This window comes from Perca fluviatilis, chromosome 7 (assembly GCF_010015445.1).
Source record: "Perca fluviatilis chromosome 7, GENO_Pfluv_1.0, whole genome shotgun sequence".
In the NCBI taxonomy this organism is placed as follows: domain Eukaryota; kingdom Metazoa; phylum Chordata; class Actinopteri; order Perciformes; family Percidae; genus Perca; species Perca fluviatilis.
This window is the reverse complement of record NC_053118.1, coordinates 10168880-10194404: the sequence shown is the minus strand read 5'-3', so window position 1 is coordinate 10194404 and position 25525 is coordinate 10168880. Positions and strand designations below refer to the sequence as shown.

The 25525-nt window shown below is 41.1% G+C and overlaps 1 protein-coding gene across 4 annotated transcripts in view; it reads right to left on the bottom strand.

The window, feature by feature from the left end:
* ascc3 (activating signal cointegrator 1 complex subunit 3) overlaps positions 1-25525 on the bottom strand; it is a 193131-nt gene that overhangs the window by 6001 nt on the left and 161605 nt on the right. For all 4 annotated transcript variants that reach the window (XM_039805613.1, XM_039805615.1, XM_039805614.1 and 1 more), the window contains 9 exons: positions 23592-23729; positions 23066-23186; positions 22787-22919; positions 21165-21290; positions 13425-13536; positions 12678-12812; positions 5174-5398; positions 2157-2308; positions 502-628 (listed from right to left, as the gene is read on the bottom strand). In XM_039805613.1, coding sequence (XP_039661547.1) covers positions 502-628; positions 2157-2308; positions 5174-5398; positions 12678-12812; positions 13425-13536; positions 21165-21290; positions 22787-22919; positions 23066-23186; positions 23592-23729 — 1269 coding nt within the window. The remainder of the gene's footprint in view (positions 1-501; positions 629-2156; positions 2309-5173; positions 5399-12677; positions 12813-13424; positions 13537-21164; positions 21291-22786; positions 22920-23065; positions 23187-23591; positions 23730-25525) is intronic.

Below are 25525 nucleotides of genomic sequence, written 5' to 3'. Positions count from 1 at the left end.
GCGGTCGCACAACAGCTGAAATGGCATACTCCTTCACAGTATCCTTCAATAAAGGAGGAATGTAGCACAATATGGATGTAAAAGCAGTTATAATTATATAATTATGTGACAATAAAATTTTGTTTTGGCTAAAATCAACAAATAATCGTGATAATTAATCGTGATCTCAATATTGATCAAAATAATCGTGATTATCATTTTGGCCATAATCGTGCAGCCCTAGTGTGTGTGTGTGTGTGAGACAGAGCGATAGTGTGTGACCTGCATGCACTAAATGTGGGAATAGGTCCATTCTGAAGATAATTTTTCTAAAATGTACAACATTAAAGTCCTTGCAATGTATGTTTTTTTGTGGTTATTTGTAGTAGTAAATCAACATTTCCCAAAGTAAATATTTTACTGATTTTGATGGATACTCATATTCCCTGGGGGGTGGGGAATCACCAGAGGCCTCACGATACGATATTTGTGTTCTTGCTGTGATAGAATTTGTAATCTTACCTGTGCAATCTGACTTGACTGAAACTCTTGCCCAACGATAGCAGCGAAAACACTTTCCTTTCCATTGCAGGCAGCAATCAGCTCAGGAAGTCCTTCGATTGGCCTCTCCTTCTTATTTGCCCATTTTCTATGGAGTTAAGAGGGGGAAGGGAGAGATTCTCGGTAATGAGGCAGCATTACAACAAATCCTACCCCATGCTTCCTGCTGTCTCTCACCACAGGGACTGCGGGTCTTCCCTTCTCATCCCTCTCTTACCATTTTTATTGAGTTTGGACAAAAATATTCTACACTGGAGGTTGCAGGCCTAAAAATCTTTATGTGTGTGTGTGTGTGTGTGTGTGTGTGTGTGTGTGTGTGTGTGTGTGTGTGTGTGTGTGCATGGAAAAACTATCCCATTTTGTTTTGAAAAGTCACTAGGTCCTATGTGTGACTGCATGTGTGTTTGTACCAGCGTGAGAGGTTTTCAGAATGTAAATGATGGTGTGTGATTGCATTCCTAAAGGTGGTAATGCTTAGGAACTTTTAATCAGAAAAACACGCACTAATACGCACAATACAGAGTTATGTTTGTTGTTACAGCAGCCAGACCTTAAAGCATTTACCCATGCATTGGTGTCAGTAGCTGGTGTAAGTGATAGATGTGAACAGAAATCTTTGAAATTGGTCCAGTATTGAGCGAGAATGCTGTAACCGGCAGCCGCGAACCGGGTTACTGCAATGTAACCCTATGGGGCAAATGTGCATCATCAATTTTCGTCCACTAAAAGTTCTGTTTTTGCCGCTGACAGGCTCAGATCATTATTCAAAGTGTGGACAGGATCCCTACAGAGATAGACCTTTTTGTTAGAGAGTACAATCCTTTTGTTTAACGAAATCGCCATTGCCAAACTCACCAGACTAAATAAACAATACTTTAAGCGTGTTTAGAGCCAGGATATTTTCACATGTAAATGGGTGAATTAAGGGTTTATTTCAACCAAACCAGAGCTGTGATGGTTGGAACAGTGAAAAGATGGACCAAGATGGCTTTTGAGTATTATTTTGCTTCTGTCGACTTTGAATGAAGTGTGTTTTACAGTGATAAAATTACTGTTTATTTAAATGGAGCGATTTTGGGGATATTTCATTAAACAAAAAAAAGCATCTTACTCTTTAACAAAAGGTCTATCTCTGTAGAAATCCTTTCCATAATGTTGTCGGACACTTCATAATAATCTGAGCCTGTCAGTGGCAAAATGAGCAAATTTTAAGGTAAATTGAAGGTGCACAATTGCCCGTTAACTTTACATTGCAGCTTGTTTCGCCGCTGCCGACTGCAACGATCTCACTTAATACTGGACCAATGTCGAAGATTGTTGTTCCCATCAGTCACTTAGAGACAGAAACATAGGAAAATAGGGTCCAGGTTGAAAGAAAAAAAAAAAAAACACAGTTACCCTTTAACGCTATGAAAGCCTTAACACCTAGCGTCAACATGTGAAGATGCTGTTCAGACATTAATGGAACATGACGAGATGTAATGTTCACTGATTCTACAGTAAGCACAGTTTGGAAGCTGGGACAGCAAGGAGGCAGATTAACCATCTACTAGAGCTAGCTACAAGTCATTGTACAGGCATAAAGGCTGCACCTGTGGTGAAGGGATGTTGTGTACCTGAAAAGATAGAGGTCTTGTTGTTCTATGTGTGGCAGCGTCAGCAATGAGGAGTCGTGCAGCCAGCGGCCCTGGACGATCATTTGCACCAGGTTGCAGATACTGATGGCCGTAACGAGCCAGCCTTCATTGGCAGCAACATCCAGCATGGCCTGAGGAGAAGAAAGTATAAACTTAAAAGACAATCTACATTTTTATGCCATCTCAACCTACACCCAGCAGGGTTTCAAATAAGCAGAGTTTTGAATCCCCACTTTTTTAAGTTCGGCCCAGGCCTTTTTGTTGGGTAAAGTTTTGGGTTGGATTTATTTTTATTTTTTCCCAGATGTAATTTATCAATAAATGTTCCTCTTTCGCTCTCCGACTGTGACAATCGTCTGAGTCCATGCGTGTCATGTGTGCAATTAGATACGCCATGCCGAGACCCGTGACGTAGTGACAGACAGTTGCATTGACTTTATGTACTACTTCATGTAGAGTAAGTATCAATAAAAACATACACTCATTCAATAAAAACAACCATAAAGAAACCGAAGACGAGAACCATTTTAGTAAACGGTAGCAGCAGGACACCAGAGAAGTAGCCACATCCACGAGCCATGCAATATCACTGCCAGATACACAGCATGGAAAATCACAAGCACATGTACACATGCACACACACACACACACACACACACAAACACCCATCCTTAGCTGTGGACAATGGCTTACAGACGTTGAGACATGGTCCTAACTTCAAACAGTACAGACAGCGAGCACATTACACCTTAGATACAAAACAACCTGCATGGCCAATCTTTGATCGATAAAGTTATAGGGGTTGTCATCAACGTTACTGACTCCAATAACCTGACCAGGCGCTAAGTATTCTGTTGTTCAACAACCTTGTCTCCAGCCACTTGTCTCAACGCCACATAAACACTGAGTGAACACCCCTTGTGGATGCCAGACAATGAGATTCCTGGGTGTTAGATCTAACCTCTGAGCATCATGTTATTTATGAGATGGATCAGCAGGTTCAGCTACAAATCACCTACTAATGTTTAACATTCCCCTTATTCTCGGGCTTCATCGACAACACAGCACCGCTTCCCAAGATGTGCTCTCTTTTCATGTGCAGTGCATCATTCAAATCTATCAGTTATGTATTCCTCTTTAACCTTTACATCATGTTGCTATAATCAAATGACTCAGCTGTTATTTCAATAGAAATTTAGGCTTGTGTTTATGCTTCTAAACTTGTTTAACTGTACTGTTAAAACCCGTTAGTTTTGAATATACTGTGGAACGTTTATGATGACAAAATCAAAAGTGAATCACTGAACACCAGAAGTCTTGTATCAATGAGTTTATGAAATACTTAATTAAAATGTGCGAACAATGCATTCCGCACAGACTTCATCAGGATAGACAGCTGTTATATGATTCCTGCTTTTATCAGCACCTGGGAAGGTATTCTTGCAAATGATCCTACTTATTAATACATTTTGTCCATATTCAGATGCTTTAACAAGCACCATTACTTCCATTGTTAAGATTAAAAACTAACCTATACAATCTAACCTAAATAAGACAGCAAAAAGATAGGGAAATTCGGTTGTTTCAACTGTACGACAAACAACAGAAATAAAGACAGATAAGTAAAGAAAGTAACAGAAAAAAATAATAAAGAGATACATAAACTAAAATAAGAATAGAATGTAAATGGACTGTATTTATATAGCGCTTTTCTAGTCTTAAGGACTACTCAAAGCGCTTTAACATAGTACAGGAGCCATTCACCATTCACACACATTCATACACTGTGGCCATCACACTCTGAAGGCACAGCATTGGAGGCAACTCAGGGTTCAGTGTCTTGCCCACATGGGACTGCAGGGCCAGGGATCGAACCCCCAACCTTCCGATTGGCAGGCAACCGCTCTACCACTGAGTCACAGCCGCCCCAATAAAAAATAAATGGAAAAAAAAAAACGATACAAGAGCATTCAGAGACAAATTACATGGTAAAGGGAGCGGTGCTGATAAAGTTATAGTCATGTGATAAGTAGAGACAAAAGGTCAATATAAACAACATTATATATGTATCTGACTAACTGAAATAACTGAAAACTGAAATAGTTGTAGCCAACTTAATTTAACATATAAATTGAGGAACCTGTCTGTGTCTGTATGTGTGTGTGTGTGTGTGTGTGTGTGTCACCCGCATGCGTAGTACAGCAGCTGGGGTGGGGAGTTGCAACATCCCTACACCGGCTCTGCAATCAACTGAGCAGCGGGTTCAAAAAGTCGACTAGCGACAAATCTAGCGACTTTCTGTAGAAGAGAGACGCCAGCAATTTCCAGAGAGAGAGGTCTTTCTCTCTTGGGACCGCAACAGTTACCTCCCTCTGTCAGTTCTGCAGCGAGCCTACAGGCGTGCCTTGTAGTGGCCCAGCGCCTTGCATGCCAGCTCCGCCACCATCGGTATATGTGAACGAGAGGCAAATTTGAATGCGCTTTGTCCGGAAAAGGAGAAAGGTGCTATATTAAACCGGTGGCTGCTCGAAACCGATTCAAGACACTGGTACTGGTCTACCGTGCTGCGAATGGCTCAGGCCTATCCTACATCCAGGACACGGTCAAACTATACTACACTGACTACCAGTGCCGCCCGGCTAACGCTTCACTAAGTCATGGCTGTTTGCGGTCCTGGCTCCACAATGGTGGAACGAACTCTCCACTGACATCAGGAAAGCAGAAACTCTACACATCTTCACTCGCAGACTGAAAACTCATCTGTTGGGCCTGCGCCACAAAAACAACCAAATTCTTTCTCCGTCTCTTCTTGTTTCTAAGTGTAGCACATGAAGCAGATCAGCATATTTGATGAACTTGATGTACTTGCATGATTTTTGGAATTTTTGGGTTGTACCCATATGGTTATTGTAAGTCGCTTTGGATAAAAGTGTCAGCTAAATGAATTACATTTTTATCACATTAGTAATTTATTGCAGCTGCCCAATTAATCTTACCTGACAAATTCGAATGGTGTTGTCCAGCACTGTCTTGGTGTCGGTGTTGTAGTCGCTGCACGGCAGCTGGGCGTGGCTGAAGTGGGCCTGCAGCAGCAGGTGGGTCTTGGTGTGGGCGCTGTCATAGGAGTGGGGGTTAACCTGCAGGGGGAGCTGCTGAGCCAGCTGACTGTTCAGCTGGTCCTCATTGTGTCTGACGGGCAGCTCGGCATACTCCTCTGCATCCTGCGAGACAGAGATCAAAAGTGAAACAGGAAGTCCAAAACATGTTGTGGTCAGACCTTTTTAATCCGAGCATCTGTACTGCATATACCTCCCCGCTCTTCTGGTTTGGAAAAAAATGGCTGATTTCCATCCGCACAAAGACTGTGGGGGAATCTTTTCACCAGACCCGATGACCAAAGAAATCCAGCACACCTGCTTGTAAAAATCTACCAAAGATTGGGATGATATTTTGAATTCTTCAAATTTTTGGAATTACATTTCTGAGAATGCTAAACATTGAATAGCAAACGCACAGTGAAATGCACTGGGTAACTGCATTACTAAATCGACGATGATGGTCCATCAGTCTCCTCCTGTGCTGAGGCTGCGTGCTGTGCCTTGTTTGTGGTTGTTCAGAGAGATGCGTGGACACGCATGGCTCCTCTCCTCTAATTCACTTCAGTTTAACTTCGGCTAATGTAGTCCTATCAACAGGCTGTGCTGGAGGCATTTGTCACAGCCTCCGCCCGGCCTGGACTGTTAAGGCTCCATCCGTCACTGACTGAAGCCAGTGTTTCAAAAGCTAGGACCTGAAAAAGGACCTGAGCGGAGTGGGGGCTGGGATGAGGGATAGAAATAGGAATCATCTCCGAATGATTTATCTTTCAGCGCTGTTGTGTCTGCATATGTGATGTGCTAGGGAGAGACTATAGATCTTTTAGCAGACATCATGACCAACAACTCCACACCACCTCAGAACCCCTGATAGGAACATTTACAGAGACAGAGGAGGGAGAAAGTAATGGGAGGGACTGGGGCTTTGAATTGCAGAGAAAAAAAGTGTGGCGCTTAGCAAACAAAAAGGGAGATACACACAGCTGAGGCCTATTGTGGGGGTCAGGCCCACAGTGCAACTTGTACAAGTTTTGCAAAATTATATGTTTTTGAAAAAAAGAAAGGACACAGACATACCTAGTAAATTTCTTGAAATGGGAGCTGACACTTGTCTGCAGTTTGTCCCAAATATCACATTAATCGGTTGTGTTGCATTTTAGAAAAGCCTCTTATTTGATTTTGTCTCAATAGGTACAGAAAGACAATCAAATAATTTATTAATTACTGAAGCTCAATCAACAGCAATTTCAACAATCAATTAATCGTTTCAGTCATTATCAAGCAAATATGCAAAACATTCTCTGGTTTCAGTTAAGGCCGGGACACACAGGGCCAAAAATCTGCCGTTGGACAGTCTGGCGAGGTCAGTGACTCGAGTCTGTTCGGTGTGTCCCGTACCGTTGTCAGTCTGGGGGGCTGTCAGCCTTCATTTTGGCCGACCTGACACGTTCAGTCGGAGAGAGGGCAGTCGGGACTCACCCGGAAATGGCGAGTCTCTCAAAATCTGACGAAAATCTTTTAAACTGACCTTTGTTGAGCTGAAATGAAGACCGATTCAGCAACTGCATGGCCTATTTCTCGCTTAAAATGTTTTCAGAAACATGTTTCAGTGAACTATTTTAGTACGATATGAGATCGTTTTCTGAAAGAGCCGCCATGACAGTCTGGCTTTGAATTTCCGGAGAAAACAAACCCATGTGACGCGTTCGTCCAATCAGCTGCCGGTTTTCATTTTTTGGGCAACAATACAGATTAGCGCCACTTGCTGTTATGGAGGCGTATTACGTCTCGTCTCTTTGGTGTGTTCTGTGGCACTTTTTGGACCAACACGGGGAGACTGATCATTTCGACTGGCTTTTCTGTCGACGGTTGGCCGTCGGGCTGCTGTGTCCTGCCTATTAGTCTAATGTGAGGATTTTTTCTGTTTTATATGACTGTAAATGAATTACCATTAGTTCTTGGGGAATGTTGGTCGGTCGAAAGAAGCAATTTGACCATGTCACTTTGGACTTTTGAGCTGGCGATCATTCTGTTTCACAATTTAGTTATGTATTTATTAATGTTATATACGTATATTGATTAATAAAATGTCCATATTATTTTGGATGATACATCTATGATTATTTTCTGTGATTCATTAGGTCTGATGTTGTGCTCATTGATGTCTCGATAAACAGAGCCAATCAGAGACAGTGTCAAGAATGGGGAGAACAACCTCCAGTGCCAGAGCCAGAAAAAAAAACAGCTAAAGAAAAATGGCCACAAAAAATGATAGTAAGCGTTGATGAGATCGAAGCAGTATCTAAATTGGCATATTTCTTCAACTGGCGTGGCAAACATAAAAGTGCTCATATTGTGCTTTTTGGCTTTTACCCTTTCCTTTATTGTGTTATATATCTTTTTGTGCATGTTAGAGGTTTAAAAAGTGAAAAAGCCCAAAGTCCACTCCAAAGGTCTTACCATCTCCAACAGAAAACACTGTTCACAAACTGCTCCAAACAGCTCTGTTGTAGTCCAGCCTTTACTTCCTTGACGAACTCGCATCACTTTGTAACACACGTTATAATGCTCGCCTAGCTGCTAGCGTGGCACGCCCTCATACTCTGCAACTGACTAGCTAGTAGTACTGCGCATGTGCAACTCCCAACAAAGATGGTACAGAAGTGAGATGTCTCACTCTGTAGCTAAAACAGAGAGCTCGACACACAGGGTGAAAAGAGGAGCTGCAGCAATGTGCAGTACAACAAATATATGGGTGTTTTTTGAAAATGAAACCACATAAACCTATTCTGGTAAAAAACCTCTACATACAATTATGAACCTGAAAATGAGCATAATATGAGCACTTTAAGTTTTTAACGAAATGAATTCAGTCTGATTGACTACGGCGAGCATGGGAGGTCGAAGCTGAAGCAGGAAGGGGGTTTGTAGTGAATGTTTACAAAGGGTAGTATGGGTAAATATGGCACCATTTACTCAAGTACTGTACTTAAGTCCAAATGTTGAGGTACTTGTACTTTACTTGTTTCTTTTCTTTGCATGCCACTTTCTACTTCGCTATATTTCAGAGGGAAATATTGTACTTTTTACTACACCACATTAATCTGACAGCTTTAGTTACTAGTTACTTTACATGTTAAGATTTTTGCACACAAAACACATGTAGTTTATATAACACAATTTTATAATATAAATTAAACTACCCAACAATCTACAGGCCTACAAGTACAGCTGAAATGATTAGACCATTTAACACTTACTTGATTAACAGAACTGTTTGGATCGTTTCCAGTTTCTAAAATGTGAGGATTTTTCTGGATTGAGTACATTTCCCTGATAATACTTACATACATTTACATTAGTAAGATTTTCAATGCAGGACTTTTACAGTGTGGTATTAGTACTTTTACTGAAGTAAAGGATCTGAATACTTCTTTCACCACTGCCTGCCATGTATATTTGTATATGACAACACGTTTGACTGTCTTGTTGGACAAACTTTATGTTTGATGCAGTTTGACTTCACTGTGAGAACAGTGAAGTCTTAGGAGGTAGAGGACAAATACAGCAGGGAAGAAAACAGAGCCAAAGACAGGCTGAGTGGTGTGTGTGTAAGGAGGGGGTGGGAGGTGGTGCAGCAGCGAGGTGTGGGTGTTGCTCATTAGTGGCCACACTGCAGCAATTAGGGGGAACTGAAGAAGCATGCCAGTGCTTTGTAGCTAACAGAGGGGGAGTGGACAGGGCGGCGTGGTAACTGGCCTATTGTATCGCAGCTTGTTGGGGAGGGGAGGCAGCAAGGCATGGCATGCTTTGGTTTGCTTTCAACTACATGTGTGCAAAGGAGAGCGATGTTAAGTGTCTCAGAGTAGACTCCCCTCCATATGTTAGCATCATTATTGAAGTCAGGTTAAACCATTCAACCCACTGAATGGACTTCCAGCTGAATGGTAAAAATGTGATACAAAAATAAAAGCAAAGGAAGATCTAAAAAAAACACACAAGTAATAAATAAATCTCTAGCGTGAAATTGTAAAAAAAAAAATATTTTTTAGGCTTAAACTTTCCTTTTCCTTTTGCTACTTTCAGATGGTTCTATTTTAAAGATTATTTTTCCTTTCTCCAAAATGTGTAGGCCTACTAATTTTTGCTATATGAGTAGTTGTTCTTTCCCCGGGTTTACACTGGCGCTGGCCGCTCTCTGTCAGGCAGAGACACGCACGCATGCCCGCCCACCCTTTTAGTATTGGCTCAGCTCGCTTGGATCTTTAAGTGTGGTGATACCAACAAAAGTAGGCAAATGTTTTTCAAATGAAAATCCAAAAAAGAGCGCTTACAAGTGAGTCGAGCCGCGCCGTACCAGGCAGTGGAAATGCGGCTATACTAGAGCACCAAATGTGTATTTACCTGCTGTTGAATATAGTCATAATGCACATTTAACTCCTGTTTGAGTAAATTTTGCTGAAAAAAAAAAAAAAAATGTAAACTATATAAATTGTTATATTTATGTATTTTTTTGCACTCAAAAAAAGTAAACTATATACATTTTTATATTTATGTATTTTTTAGCACTCAAAAATGTTTCCTTTTTTTTTTTTAATCAGCATCTGTATACAGATCTGCATCAACACACACATGGTGACAGATGATCAAGAAATACATCCATTTCCTTCTTAGATAACCAACACCAAAAAAAATCATCATGTGTTCGCTGACGCATGGCCTCATTTTATACTCCATTAAGATAAGATATCCTGTCCACTAAGGACATGACTGTCTTGACAGATCTTTTCATTAGTGTCAGTAAGTATCTTGAAACAAGAGAAAAGATCACTGCACTTTCACAAAAAATTACTTGATTTTCTTTATGTTTTGCTCTAATAAAATCTCAGTTTTAGAACTCAATGGTAGCCTAAAAAGTAATTGATGAAGTGAGGAAATGCACTATGAATAACTACAAACATATTAACTCATTAAAAGCAGTGGTAAAAAGAAGTATGTCATCCTCCCACCCTCAGTGAAGCGTTATTATGGAACCCACGCAGCTTTGAGGCAAGTCCCACCCTTCAAAAGCATTCACACGCTACGATTGGCCAGGCGTCCATGCTTACGCTAGGTAACGTAACCTTATTTGTTCAGGTCCTATCCCCTGACCAATCGGCTATCCTAACTTTAACCACTCGAGGTCAATGCCTAACCCCGACCAATCGAGCTGCTTTGTAGGGCCGGACTTGCCTAAAAGTTACGTGCGATCCATAATAACGCCTCACCGAAAGGTGTGAAACCACCATGTCTGGTTTTGATCCCACCAATCACAAGCCGGAGTGTTGATGCACAAGGTCAATCAGTAAAAGGAAGAGGGCGACACATCACACTGACACCCCAGCATGAGGAGAGTTAATGAAGCTCACCCAAAAGGTGTTAATTCGATAGAAGGGAGTAAAGTGCATGTGTGGGCATGAACATTTCCTTAATCTATCTTTGATTGGCAAATGCCAAATAGAATATAATAAGGTATCACTTCTGTCACTGATCACAGAACAACAAAACACAAAAGGAAACGTTGCCAAAGTGTGTACTGGCTAAAAACATTTAACAAAATCAATATTTAGAGTTAAAATAAAGTGTAGTCTTATTTTTCATTTGCAATTACAATTATTGTTTTTGTTGTTTACAGACATTTTATATGGAAACAGTTTGTTCAGTTGAGTGACACTCACTTAGCACAAATGGATCAGTGCATGCACAAAGTTGAATAATTTCCCATACCATGAGAAAAAAAAAGTACAAAGAAAATTTGCAACCCCGAATGTGTAAACAAAGGTACAGTATCGTTTATGGAGTGCATGTGCGGAGTCCAACCCTAACTGGATGTATTTACTAGAAAAACCAAGGCAGGCTCAAATCTTACAACAGGATCAGGTACTGTCCGCGTGTCCTCCCTCTCTGTAGGCATTCGATTGCTGAATTCATTGTTGTGCATCCCTTAGATCAGGGGTCGTCAACATTTCTCAAGCCAAGGACCCCTTAACTGAAAGAGGGACGGAGCAGGGACCCCCTACTACATACTGTATACTGTATAAAATTAAGTTGCATAATAAACTGGGTCTACAATAACGTTTAGGGCGGCCTAAAGCTTTTGCATAGAATACTAAGCTATTAAAATAGCCTAATAATAGTTGGCATGGATTTATAAATCATGTTTTAATGTTAAAACATACATGTGGCACAGTGAATCCTTAGGATTAAATGTATCTGTGGATTGCCTTAGTGACCACCTAGGCCATTAAGCAGTGGGGATTTATACTTGCTTATAATATGTTGGAGTCATGTTAAGACTTTTTAATTTCTGAAAAAAACTTGGAGGCCCCCCCTGCATTGACTCCAAGGACCCCCTGTTGAAGATACCTGCCTTAGATAATTTCTATCACTGGCCTGACAAGACAACAAAGTCTTGATTTAGCTGGTAGCCTACAAGGGCTGAATCTAGAATTGTGCATTTTTCTGCATTTATCTACCAGCAGTTTTTAGCAATTGGCAAGTGAGCCATCAATTTCATTACAGCTCCAACACAAAAAAAATTGAAATTACATCAAGACTCTGGCCTGGCGCAGACACAGCGGCACACTCACTTTTGTTTCAATCACACAGGGGCTTGTGAGCAAGAACGATTGTTAGTTTCTGCATCAAGCCCAACGTGCACAGCTGATAAATACTCTTGCTGAAATTAGATTTCTTTGATAAGTAGCTGCTGTACGCACAAGTGGATTAAAAGCCGAAAGCCACAATAGCGACACAAGATTTACATTTATTTAAACCTAGACTTCAGACTAAACCACAAATGTAGATTCTTTTAACCAGACCTACATCAGGGCCAATGAGGTGTGAGAAAGGGAGAACTTGTTCGGATGTGTGTTCTGGGCTTCCAATAAATCAATGTCCATACATTAAATATATTTGAGTGCAGTGACCCATTTTTTTTTATGAAGGCATGCTCACTGTAGCACAGGTATATTTCAATTTTGTCCATTTTCTTTCAGGTACGTTTCATTCTGCTTTCCAGTTAAACCCTAATCAAACAATACCGCTGACAAGCCACGCTGACACGGTAAAAAGCTGTTTGCTTTCCCCGTTCCCGCACACCCGTACCTGTGGCTGCTGATTACCTAAACACTTTCCCAGTGACAATGCTCCACCCAGTGATCAAACACAAAACTGCATATACACCAAGTCACCAAAGTGCTATATAAAACAAAACAAAGTCACATCATGGCTCCAACAACAAATGTGTGACGAAGAGGGCCATATACAGTGTATATTTATAAGAAAAAGTTGTGACATTGATAAGCAAAATATAGTAAGTGGTGACAGAACAACAGTAGCTGTATATAGACCGCGTGAAACTCACCGACAGAACGGAGAGCAGCTCATGGATGGGCAGCTCCGCCCTCAGTCGCTCTTTAAACGTGCGGATGGTCTGATGCTTCAAGTAGTAATAGGAGGAGATGCGACCATAAGTCAGTGGCTCAATGGTCTGATCATCCTGGAGCATGAATACAAACAACAATTTGACAAACACAAACTTGATGGCATATTAAAGAATTTGTGTAATTGTTTTGAGAGAATGACTTAAAAATACTCACGTGCATGCACACACACACACACACACACACACACACACACACACACACACACACACACACACACACACACACACACGGCTCCCAATGTAGCCCTCTGGGGAAAATACTTAAGTTACACCATTTCTGCATTAAAATGTCTCAAAACGTGGCCGTGTTAGCTCAGTTGGTAGAGCAGGCGCACATATATAGAGGTGTATGCCTCAACGCAGAAGGTCCAGGGTTCGAGTCCAACCTGTGACGATTTCCTGCATGCCATCCCCCTCCCTCTCCCCTTTCATATCTAGCTGTTCTTTCCATTAAAGGCTGAAATGCCCCAAAAAAATCTTTTAAAAAATAAACGACTATACCTATGTAATATATGTTGTTGAGTTGTGTACTTGCACCATCGCAAATGTTTCCAACAACCACCCACACACAAACACCAAAACGTGCACGCACACACACACACACACACACACACACACACCAACACATGCGCGCGCACACACACACACACCCACACCCACACACACCTCTTTTATCTCTATGCAGTAAGAGCACTCCAGGTCCCGCAGGCTTCTCTCCACCAGGTTGGACAGGTATTTGTTAATGGACTCGTGGCTGATGTCTTCTAGGCTGTAATAACTAAGCAACACAGGACAAAAGAGTGTGATTGCAAAACACAATAATGACTTTATGTAAAAAATACAGACGAAAGTCTGTTTAAGAAGAGACGAAGAAGAAACTTTCATGCAACCGTACAGTACAATGTAGAGAAATTCAATCTCTGCATTTAACCCATCCTAAGCATTAAGGAGCTGTGGACAGCCACATACAGCGTTCCAGGAGCAACTTGAGGTTCACTGTCTCGCTCAAGGACACTTTGACATGTGGTCGGAGGAGGCCGGGATCAAACCGCCAATCTTGTGGTTGAGGGGCTCGCCCCACTCTACCTCTGAACCACAGCCATCCTGTGTATTTGTTCTGTAACTCCTGGAGGTTGAATTCCACTGCTTAAGTCATAACTCTGCACTACAGCACGCACACTACAGAGTATCCTGGTTAAGTGTTTTGCATGTACATATCATATAATGGTTTTAAAAACCTTGATAAGTGTTTAAGGTGGAGTAATACCACCAATTAAACGGCAATTTTTTAGGCAAAATGTATTCATTTTAATCTCATTGAAATTTGTGCAAATCCTTCACATGGAGCACACGATAACTGCATTTTGATACATGAATTTGCAGGGTTAGCAAATTAAAAACTTTCTTGACATTTCAATAGTTTGGGGGGAATGGAGTCCAAAACACATGGAACTATCATAGCTTTATTTTAGCATGTGTGGAACCATCTATAACCCAGACATAACAAAATACGATAAACAGTGTTATGATGATTTACACACTGACCTGAAAGCGACAGTCTTAACTACTTGAACTACTGCTCGAACGATCAACCAAAACTAGGTCTGCTCTTTGCTGCTGAAGTAACTCTGCCGATGCAGAAATGACAGAATTGCCGATGTGAAGTAGACAAAGACATGCATAAATCACTGCAGACTACCTGGATATTGTTAGAAACATGTACACATGAATATGAACAACCAGGTTTCCATGTAACATCATATCCCAGATATGATGGATTACAGGATAAGGCCCAGAACAGAGATGAGAGATTGACTGAGGTTTTCTCTCCTCAATGATTTTAACACTGATGATGGAACCTCATTAGGACCTAATGGGAAAACCCAGAAAACAATGTTAAAACGGATTGTCACTACTGTATCGACACGTCGTTGCTGGTTAGAATCTTGTACACACTGTTGTTTTGTGAAGAAAAGCCACAGCTGAAAGAAACATTGCCAGCCCTTGCCAGTAAATGATTCCCAGGTTAGACTGTTATTACCTGAAATAAGACAACCAGTGGCCAGCCAAAATGGGTTCCATGCTCACCGCTCCGCACCGCTAAGTAAGAGTTACCACATGAGGCTCGGCAAAAATGTAATCAAAGACATTCTTCATTAGCTCCCAATGCCAATAATTGTGCAAGTCAAATAAAAAGAACGAAAGAAACCAAGCACTGTTTCAATAAAGGTGGTAGAAACGGCTTGCCAAACATCCTAAAGATGTGTTTGCAAGAGTGAAAAAAAAAAACCTGTGTAAATCTGTAATGTAAGTCAGGTAAAATATGTCTTGGTTAAGTTGGAGAACTGCTTACAGAACATTACTGTTGGTTATGGGTGCTATTTGAGTGCCATCTGGTTGTTCTCTAGTGTCAGTGGATGAAGCTAATAAGTGGTCCTTTTATAAATTACTGTGTAAGTTGCAATGCAGTATTGGTGTGAGACCTTCCTTCTGTCTCAGGTGCAAGCTAAGATGAAATACATATGCAAGTCTTTAAACGGCATCTGTTGTTACCAATTATTCTGACTTTGGAAACACTTGTGCAGATGTGGGGTTTGGAGAATGGAAGGCTGCTAGCGTTACTAAAATGTGTGATAAGTATGTAGGAGGTACATTCAAATATTTTCCACAATTCAAATAATAAGATGTTGATAATCTCGTTAAAGTATATAAAAATTGTTTATTTTCTTCATTTTTCCCTCAGGTGTTTTTATAGGCTCTAGGGCAGTGGTTCTCAACCTTTTTTGTGCCAGCGCCCCCCTATCCATTATCCAGGTCCCTAACGCCCCCCATCAAATATTATGTAGGCTAATTGCCCCGAATATTAATGATTACGCCCTAATATAGGCCTATTATTGTTGTTACTATTGTTATTAAAAATAATCAATAAATCAAATCATTGAATGACAAACAACACATGTATTAGTTTCCCAGGTATCAAAAAAGCCATGTGAATAGAAATATTTACAGTTTTTTTTTTTTTTTTAAATGCAACCATTTGACATTCAAATTAAATAACAGCAGCCAATCAGAACTACTAGATATGTAACATTCAAACTATAATTAGGTATTATCAAAAGGCATGCTGCATGGTGTGAACCTCAGCACCTTTATAAGATGACTATAATTTGAATGTCCTTTTTTGGTTGTGAAGTGACCTTGGGTGTCATGAAAGGCGCTTTAAATAATATGTATTATTATTATTATTATTACAAACACTAACAGTAGCCAATCAGAAACAGCTAGCAATTTAACATTCAAATCTATTTTTCATTCAAATTGTTCCAACGGAAAACAAGCTTGCACTTATCAAGGGGTAAAAGCAGGATTACACGCACGCACGCACGCACACACACACACACACACACACACACACACACACACACACACACACACACACACAGAAACAAGGTTTTCATTTTGGTGATGACAAACGACACCTACTGCCGAATGGAAATAAGTTTACAACCTTTGAAAGTTAGTGAGAGCCCTTTGTTGATGCTTAGAAAAGTATAAGTTAGAAGAGTCTAGGTTAGAAGAGTCTAGGATTGAAGAGTCTAGGTTTGAAAGTCTAGGTTTGCTATCGCCTGTCTTGCGAGTAAATAGCAGAAAAAAACGTTTGGAGAAGCGCAACCCCACATCGCGCTCGTTTTGAGGAGGTGGAGTCCGGTACAGTAAACAGCGACATATCTCCTCTATCGCTTCAACAAAAAGTTTTAAAACAGCAAACACAAGCCCTGAATTGCCCGGGAGTTTGGGGGACAGCTAAATGTTTGCCAAACAACAAAGCACAGTCGATATCTCCGCTCGAAAAAAAATAAAAAATCTCTCGTCGCTTTCTTCTTTTCTTCGTCCAAATTAAGCTGCTTTCAGGTACAGTAGGAAACGTTGGGTTCTATAAAAGATCTGACGAAAAACTGTTACTGTGAAATATAAAGTCTACTTGTGCTACATTGGGGGGATTAAAGAATACAACAGGACGTCGCACCACCCTGTGGCGATTGGTGTTTTTTCTGAACGCAGCTTCACGCTGAAATACGGAGCTCATTTAAGACGATGCTCTGACGTCCCGTTTCCATGAAGGCAGCACGGAGCTGCGCCGAACAATGATCCACGTCCAGTTGCAGTGCCGTGAACTGGCAGGTTTTTAATGTTGCAGAAAACTGTTTTTTGCAAGTAGTTTAAGTGTAAACATGTATTGTTATTGTGAATCTTTGGTTTAAACTAGTTTTCAAACAAACGCCCCCCAAGGGCACCTCAACGCCCCCCTTTCCAAAATATTGCTTCCAACGCCCCCCATCATCTTCTGAACGCCCCCTGGGGGGCGGTACCGCCCCCGTTGAGAAACACTGCTCTAGGGCTTAACGATTGTGATTTTTTTCTGCCAGATATTGCGATTACGATTCGATTTGCGATTTTTCTACTAAGCTACGTATTGCACCTTGTACAATCATGTTGAATAAAGTAATTAAAGATCCACTGAAAATAGGACATTTCTGGAAACAATCTGTGATATGTAATATTATTCCAGCATTTGTCTCATGAAAACACAGCAAATATAATAATGAAAAGAGGAATAAAATGTGTTAAATCAAATTTTACACCAAATAAAACATTCAACTAAAGGATTCACATTTGATTAATCGCAGTCTTCGTGGTTAGCTAATCTTTCAAATCACGATTTCAATTTGAAAAAGATTCATCGTTCAACCCAAATAGGCTCGGTCTTGTTTTGTTTTTTGGCTGCATGGAAGAATGGGTATATAAAAAAAACTACAAATGTTGAAGTACATGCACTTGCTGGGATAGCAGTTTATGTTCAATAATTGGTGTACTTCATTTGATCCAAAGTATATTCTGCTTCCATGACAAAAAATGACAATGGTGATACAATTGGTTATTACACTGAGAGGCAGGGGGATCAACCACCTATGGCCATGAACATACAAAGAACATGTTGATATCAAACAAAAAACTGTTGCCAAAACTGTTGAGCTTTAAGTTGTAGCGAAAAGTAAAAAAAAAAAAGAAGAGGACTATAAATAAGTCATTTAACAGCTGGAGGGGGAATACTAGACTAAGGTAATTTTACAGTTGTCTGCAAAATGCATACAAACTTCTAAAGAATATAAATAAATATAAATTATCACATTACATTAAAACAAATGATACCTTCATGATCATCTTACAAAATAATTTACTGTGCAGTTGGAAGGAGGAAGGAGTAATCACAGCCTCACTTTGCGGGCCAGAAGCAGCAGTTGAGATGGCTGATGGTCAAATTTAATGTGTGTTTAATGTTAAGTATTTCTTTCATTCCCATCGCTCCACATGTTAACAGCATGCAGTTCTAAGCGCTGAATGTGTTTATTACTGAAAATATTTCACACTGGTGGCAGCGCCTGTCTGATTAAGTCATGGCCATTAGCATCATCACCATTAGGCTCCTGATGGCACAGGGAGTCAGCCCGCAGATGTTTACGACACCCATGGGACCCCGTGTCTGTGTGTATTTGTGTGTGTGTGTTGCAGGAATCAAAGCCTGAAAGCAGTAGTGACAGATTAGCTGTTCAGATATAAAACACAGCTGAATGGAGACAATGGTGTCAGGGGATCTGCACATTCAGAGGCAAAATTTAAGACATGAAGCTGAATTTAAGATTGACGATCTGTTAAAGGGCATGGCATAAAGAGCAAAATATGTTTGTCATACTGGAACCAAATCCAGTTTTGATGTAATGGAAGATGTGGGTCTAACGTAGCGTCAACTGTCAAGCGCAAGTAATGTAATACAAAGAACACCGTCAGTCCAGTGTACATCTTATGTTGTGAAAGTTGCTCCACTAATGTATAGTATTCTTTTTTGTTCCTTTGCTGTAAGTTTAATTTTAAGTTTAACTATTCAAGAATGTTATTATTTAAATCGGTCCTATCCACTAATACAGTTGGAACAACTTGGAGGAGAACCCAGACAAACCCAGAACAAGCGGGAGGGAAAATGTATCCCATCTGACTAGCAATGGCTTGGGATAACCAAGGTGGAGGTGGAGGAAGTAGCTAAGGAGATAAGAGTCTACTTTGTTAAGGCCGTTTTATGGTCCTGCGGAGGCTCCACGCAGAGCGTTGGCCGTAGCCTACGTAAGTGGCCTGATGTTTATACTTGTGCGCTGGTGTGTGTGCGTCGAGCCGGCATGTGTGTGTGTGTGTGGGGAGTGTGTAGAGGGAGAAGTGAGAGCGTGACGGCGATTAGCTTCGGAGCGAGTGCAGACTCTAGAGTCATAGTGAGAGAAACAAAGTGTCTCCGCTGTTCTTTCGGACTACGGTGGGAAATCTGGAGCAGGAAAAGTTAACCCTCTCCTTGATTTCATGTTGTTTATGGAGAAGGAGAACCAGGAAATGAGTCGGGGGAAATGCAACGCTACCAAGCCACGGCCGAGAGACGTGCGTCGCCGCGACATGTAGTTACATTTTTCGAAAGGTGCACGTCTGGCTACGGCGTAGGGTCCGGTGTAGACACAGAGGGGTCTGCGGGGGTATCCCGTGGATTCGACGCACAACCATAAAAAGGCCTTTAGCTTCAAGATTCAAAATCCTTTTTTAATCCCACAACGGGGAAATTCACACTGTTTCAGCAGCAAGGGATAGGGGGAAAAAGTACAACACACTCTAAAGGTAAACAAACAATGAATAAATATGAGTAAAGAGAAGAAATGGTAAAATATCAGTATTGCACAGCTTGTTACTACCATTGCGACCTGGACACTAAATAAGCAGCAGAAAATGTATGGATGGGAATTAAATAAAAATGTTAAGGACCTGCAGATAACTCTGATTATGTTCAGTATATAGACCTGAAATGTTACAAATTATTCAATAAAATTTTAGCACTATTATGGATATCACATGATTATACTGTACCAATTGTAATACTATAACTAGTAATAATACAACCACTAATCATCTTTGTAATAGTGGTAGTTGCAGTAGTATTCATATCCTGGGTCTCAGTACTGTAGTGTTCGTGAGTTTCAAACAATTTTTGAGGCTTTTTGTTATTTCATGATATCAAATATTATGATTTATTTACATGGTCCATACCAGCCAAAAGATGACCATGAATGCTGTCTGAGGCTTTCCACCAATCCGAGAGGAACACTAAGGGCCTGACGCAAGTGTCTTTGCTAGTTTAAGACCGACGCAATTGTCAATTTCCCATCCAGCGCCCGCGTCGTTTTTAAAATAGCAAATGCACGTGGGCGTGCTGGTCTTACAGGGGGGGTGTGGTCAGGTGAATTCTTGGCGTGTTGCTATCTTGAGGCAGCGGGAAGTGATCGCACCATTAACCAACAAAAACCAAGTCAATAGCGCAGCATTTCATCAATATTTTAACAGCAAATTAGTAAAATGCTCCTAGGCTTGTACACAGCGCACGCACACTATGCTTGTTACACACACACACACACAGGGACGCGCAGCAGCACACAAACATGCAAAAGATTACAAATAAAAATATTACTGTGCAATTCCGCCATCATAATAGCAATGCACCAAGGTACAAACGCCCCTGGCTTTTAAGGGGAATGGGAGATGACGCCCTGATTGGTTTATTGCATGTTATGCCCAAAACACACCTATGATTAATGAAGACACTAAGTACAACCCTTTTGAATCATGCGCCCCGCGCACAGACCCTTTTTTCCGCCGTTAAACTAGCAAAAGTGGATTTGGACACGCCCCTAAACGCACCTGCGCCAGGCGCTTCACGTCGTGCGCTTAGATCGTTAAAATAGTGCCCTAAATCCTTGCCATTGTTTTTTGATGAAAATTATCAGACCTTGATTTTTGGGTTTTTTTTAAGATTATTTTTGGGGCATTTTCGGCCTTTATTTTGACAAGACACCTGAAGACATGAAAGGGGAGAGAGAGAGGGGGGGATGACAAGCAGCAAAAGGCCGCAGGTCGGAGTCGTACCTGGGCCCGCTGCGTCGAGGAGTAAACCTCTACATATGGGCGCCCGCTCTAACAACTGAGCTATCTGGGAACCCCAGACATTGAATATTGACCTTAAATCCCAGCTTGAATCCAAAATGATGAGCGTCAGGATACACAGACCTGTACCTGCTAGGCCTCAGCCAGGGACTGAATGGTAAATGTGGGATGACAGCCGTGCAAATACCAACAGGCTGGAATGTTCTGGAATGGTCTCTGTCTACACAGCAGATGTTTGACCGAAGAACATGGCACTCCTCGAACCATGTTGTGGGAGCCGGCCAAGAATGTGCGCATGTGCGTTTGCTTTGGTTTTGAACTGCATGATTTGAAGCAGTTGCTTCTTATGATATGTGGTGTGAGCAGGATTTTCCTAACCTGGGGTTCATCACCAGCCGCCTGAAGAAGTACGTCCAGGTGATGTAGTCCATTGCGTCCTGTTTGGACGAGATGGTTCCTGCAGCAATCTCAGCATTCAGATGGTCGGACAGCACAGTGAGGAGGCTGGGGATACAACACACAATCACATCCAAAATCATTCCGATTAAGCGGTCGAGTTGGATTTTGAACCTCAGTGCTTTTTTTTTTGTGCAAACAGAAATAAGTTTGTGCCACCAAGTAGATTAGCTGGTTAATTGATTAGATCAACTAGCAAATTCTTTGCCAACAATTCCAACTATCAACTAATTGTTTAATTAAATCTCAATTTGTAAAGTAACTACATACTTTGACTTTCAACTAATTGTAGTGGAGTAAAAAGTACAATATTTCCCTCTGAATTGTAGTGGGGTAGAAGTATTAAATAGCATTATATTCAAGTTAAAATATTCAAGTTAAGTGCAAAGTACCTCAAATTTGTACTTAAGTGCAGTACTTGAGTAAACATACTTAGTTACATTCCACCACTGAGTAAGTACATTGCATATGGACTCATTTCTAGTAGAGTCAGTCAGGTTTTTAGTCTTGTGTGTCTTGTGTGTCTTGTGAGACTGTGTATACATTTAAAAGCACTCCTGACTAAACACCTAGGGATGAAGTACTGTAGATGAAGCAGACACAGACACAGACACACACACACACTAACCTGAAGAAGACATGTTTGACCCTCCTCACATTTTCTGCGACGCAAACATTTTTAGGTAAATCTGTCACAAGGTTACAGGCAATTTTGTGGAAAAGGAAATCAGTTATATTACGGTGGAAATTTAGCATCTTCAAACTCACCATTGTCATCCCATATTTCTTCATTCAATTTTAATTATATTACTCAAATGTAGTCATTTTATTCATTTTGTTACTCTAGTACTGCATCACTAAACACATCACATGTGGCTCTACATGGGCCACGGATCTCTGAGCCAGCACAGCTTCCTGTTAATGCACTGTTGTGCTTCTGTACCGTTATTACCATATAACCATATGTTACGCTGCGACAGTTACATTAAATGCAACCATTAAAAACAACCTGCCTCCCAGTTTGCTGTGGTCCAGCCCGCTCTTAGTATCACCATCAGGTATGATGCCTATCAGGCACATCTCACCAACTACTGATGCTGTTTGGTCATCTGTGAATGATACTGGGACATTTCCCCCCGTCCTGTGATACTTATGGCTCTTTAGTGTGCTACAACTGGCTTTGCATATTTTGCACTCAACCCATTCAGTCTTTTACTTTGTATGTATATATTTGTTCTTCTGCATTTACTGTTTATTAGGCACCTTTCCCCAAGGCAAATTCCACACAAGTGTACTTATTGTGGCAATAAAAGCTTTTCTGATTCTGATTTTCCCTGTCACTTTAAGGTCGAGCCATTTTTCTTCACTTTTCGCCACAGCTTATATTATGGGTAACAGCGTGACAGTGGATACTTTCTTGTTCATACAGGAACTATAGATGCACATATTTAGAACTTGTTCTATGTACAGCCCCTGGTCTTTAACATACCACACAGTGATGAGAGGAATCTTAATAACCAAGACAGCAGACGTGCGACTGTTACCTGGACTCAACAGGGAAAGGCTCATAGAGGAACTTCTTGTAGAAATCCTTCTTGATGTCATGAACGAGGATAACCGCTTTGCCCTGGTCATCAAACTGAGGCCGACCTGCTCGCCCCATCATCTGCAGAACATCTACACATACAGCACAGACATTACGGAAGACTGCTTTCCATCCCATGTTCCACTATTCTTTAAATAAGCTAAATTAAATTAATGTAAATTAAAAAAAACTGCACACTATGGGCCAAATAGAAAATACCTATTGGACAGGACTGTACCTGTAATGGGGTAGTCCACGTAGCGCCTGGATTTGCCGTCATAGTATTCTGTTCCCTTAACGACCACCAGGTGAGCAGGGAAGTTCACGCCCCACGCCAGAGTACTGGTGGCAATCAAAACCTAAGAAAAGACATGATAGCTTACTGGACTCCTACAATATAAGAGGGAACTTGACACAAGTTAAATAAAAAATATACAAGAAATGAAATGCATACAGAGTGAAAATAAGTTTAAAAAAAATAAAGTATGAGTAGGACTGGGTATCGTTCAAAAATATTCGATACCGGTACCGATACCAATACTGTGACTTTGATCCTGGATCCTGAATTTTTTCAATGCCAATTTTACAAAACAAACAGAAATTACAACATTACACATTCTGGCACACATCTTTTTATTTATTTTTCAGCTCCTATGTCATCAATCACATTGCACAACACTTGTATCAAGGCTAACTAACGTTGTTTAGAGGTATGTCAAGCAGTCAGTTGTAGTGTTTAAGTAGTGTACAGTAGGAGGTCGTACCTGGATCTTACAGTTGACAAACAGCTCCTCCACAGTCTTTCTGTCTCTCTCATGCAGGCCTGCGTGATGCATGCCGATCCCAAAGGCCAGCGTTAGCTTCAGGTTGGAATCTCTTACTGTGGCGATGATAGACTCTATCTATAGACAAACCAGAGCACAGACAATGACAGATCAGGACAGACACAAATCCAAATATAAACTGACCGAGGGGTGCCATATACAGTACGATGACGCAGTTGAGGGCTGACCTGCCAAATCTCGACACTCCGAACTATACCAAGTATGTGAAGACTGTCCCTAGTTTCATGGCGATATGCACTGACAGAAAGATGCAAAGCCGGAGGTTAAAAGTCAGGAAAAGGTGATACTTACTTAAGCAACTTTACTTAAAGCGACACTAGAGAACTTTTCCCGCTTCGGTCTTCCCTACAGGTTGGAAGCGGAATTGTCCATTACATTACATTGTCCAGTTCATTCGAACTACAGATCCACTACCCGATCTGGCAAACTTGCATAATGTAATGTAATGGACAATTCCGCTTCCAACCTGTAGGGGGACCGAAGTGGGAAAAGTTCTCTAGTGTTGCTTTAAAGGAATAGCTTTCCATTTTGAGAAATGTGTTTGCTTTCTTGCCGAGAGTAAGATAAAAACATTGATACCACTTTTATGGCTGTACTGTAAAAATGGAGCTAAGGCCACAGACTGGAAAGCAGAATGTCTGATGTTACTCTGTGGTTGATATTCACAGTTGTATGAGTTGAAAATACATTGGCGAACAAACAAAAAGTAAGAGCAGGGATTTATAAGCTTGGACCGATGACGAGGTGGAACTGTTACTGAAAGGTGTGTAAGCCTACCTAACCGATAAGACTGACTGATGTGCGTCGTCGTTTCCAAAGGTCTCCGTTTGTGCCCGACCAGACTACAAAGCAACTGCGTTTGACTTTCCAAACAAAACGGGGCAGCAGTGTTTCCAAACATCTCTGTTTTAGGGGCTCGGAAACGCCGGCGTGGTGTGGACGCGAGGCGTAAATGTAGCAAAAAGATTTGCTTTTTAAAAAAACGTAGCAGTGTAGATGCAGCCTCAGTGACAGACCTTTGCGTTTATAGGGCTGGCCCCCACATTGCTGCGTTCCAGCCAAAAAGTGTAACCAGTGCTTTGCCAGAGTAAACAGAGACAGCGCCAGTGGAGCAGAGCTGCAGGAGTAAACAGAGACGCTTGGCTTCTGTTCTGTTATTTGTGTTCTTTGTTCTATCATACACACAAAATCTGTATTGTAAATTTGTTTTTTTTCACAAGCGTGCAGCTCAGCAGCTCAGAGAGGAACGACTGAGAGGATCAATACTAAACAAAAAATCCCGCCCTTCCAAAATTGGATGTGTCTAAATGAAATCAAATATTGAAACTACTTTGTACAATGCATCTTTCGCATCTTCCAACTAATCAATTGAAAATTACAATCTGAGGTAATAAGTAAGAGAATGGAAGGGGAAAGTGAAAATCCAGCCCTGAGAGAAGAGAGCCGGGGTTTTTCGGGCAGCAGTAGAGGAAGAAAGAGCTGTCAGGTCAGAGGGGGGATATGAGGCATTGGGTGACCCCCGGTGAGAGTTAAGCAGCCATCGGCAGAAGCCTGTCAGTCAAACAGCAGGGAGCTGAGCTGCTACACGGGCCAGCGCAGAGAAACAGCAGGCAGCAACATATGTCAGCGGAACACACACAGAGGCTGGGGACGCTGTGCACACACACATATAGAAACTGGGCCTATGTAATAAGACGGTACATATTTGCATTGAGACAGTGTATGTGCAGGGTTTAGAAGAAAAAAAATTCAGGACTTTGTAATCATATTTGAATCCGTATGTATTTTTTTTACGCATCGTAACATTTTTAAACATGAATATACCATTGAATTAATAATACTACTCCGTAAGT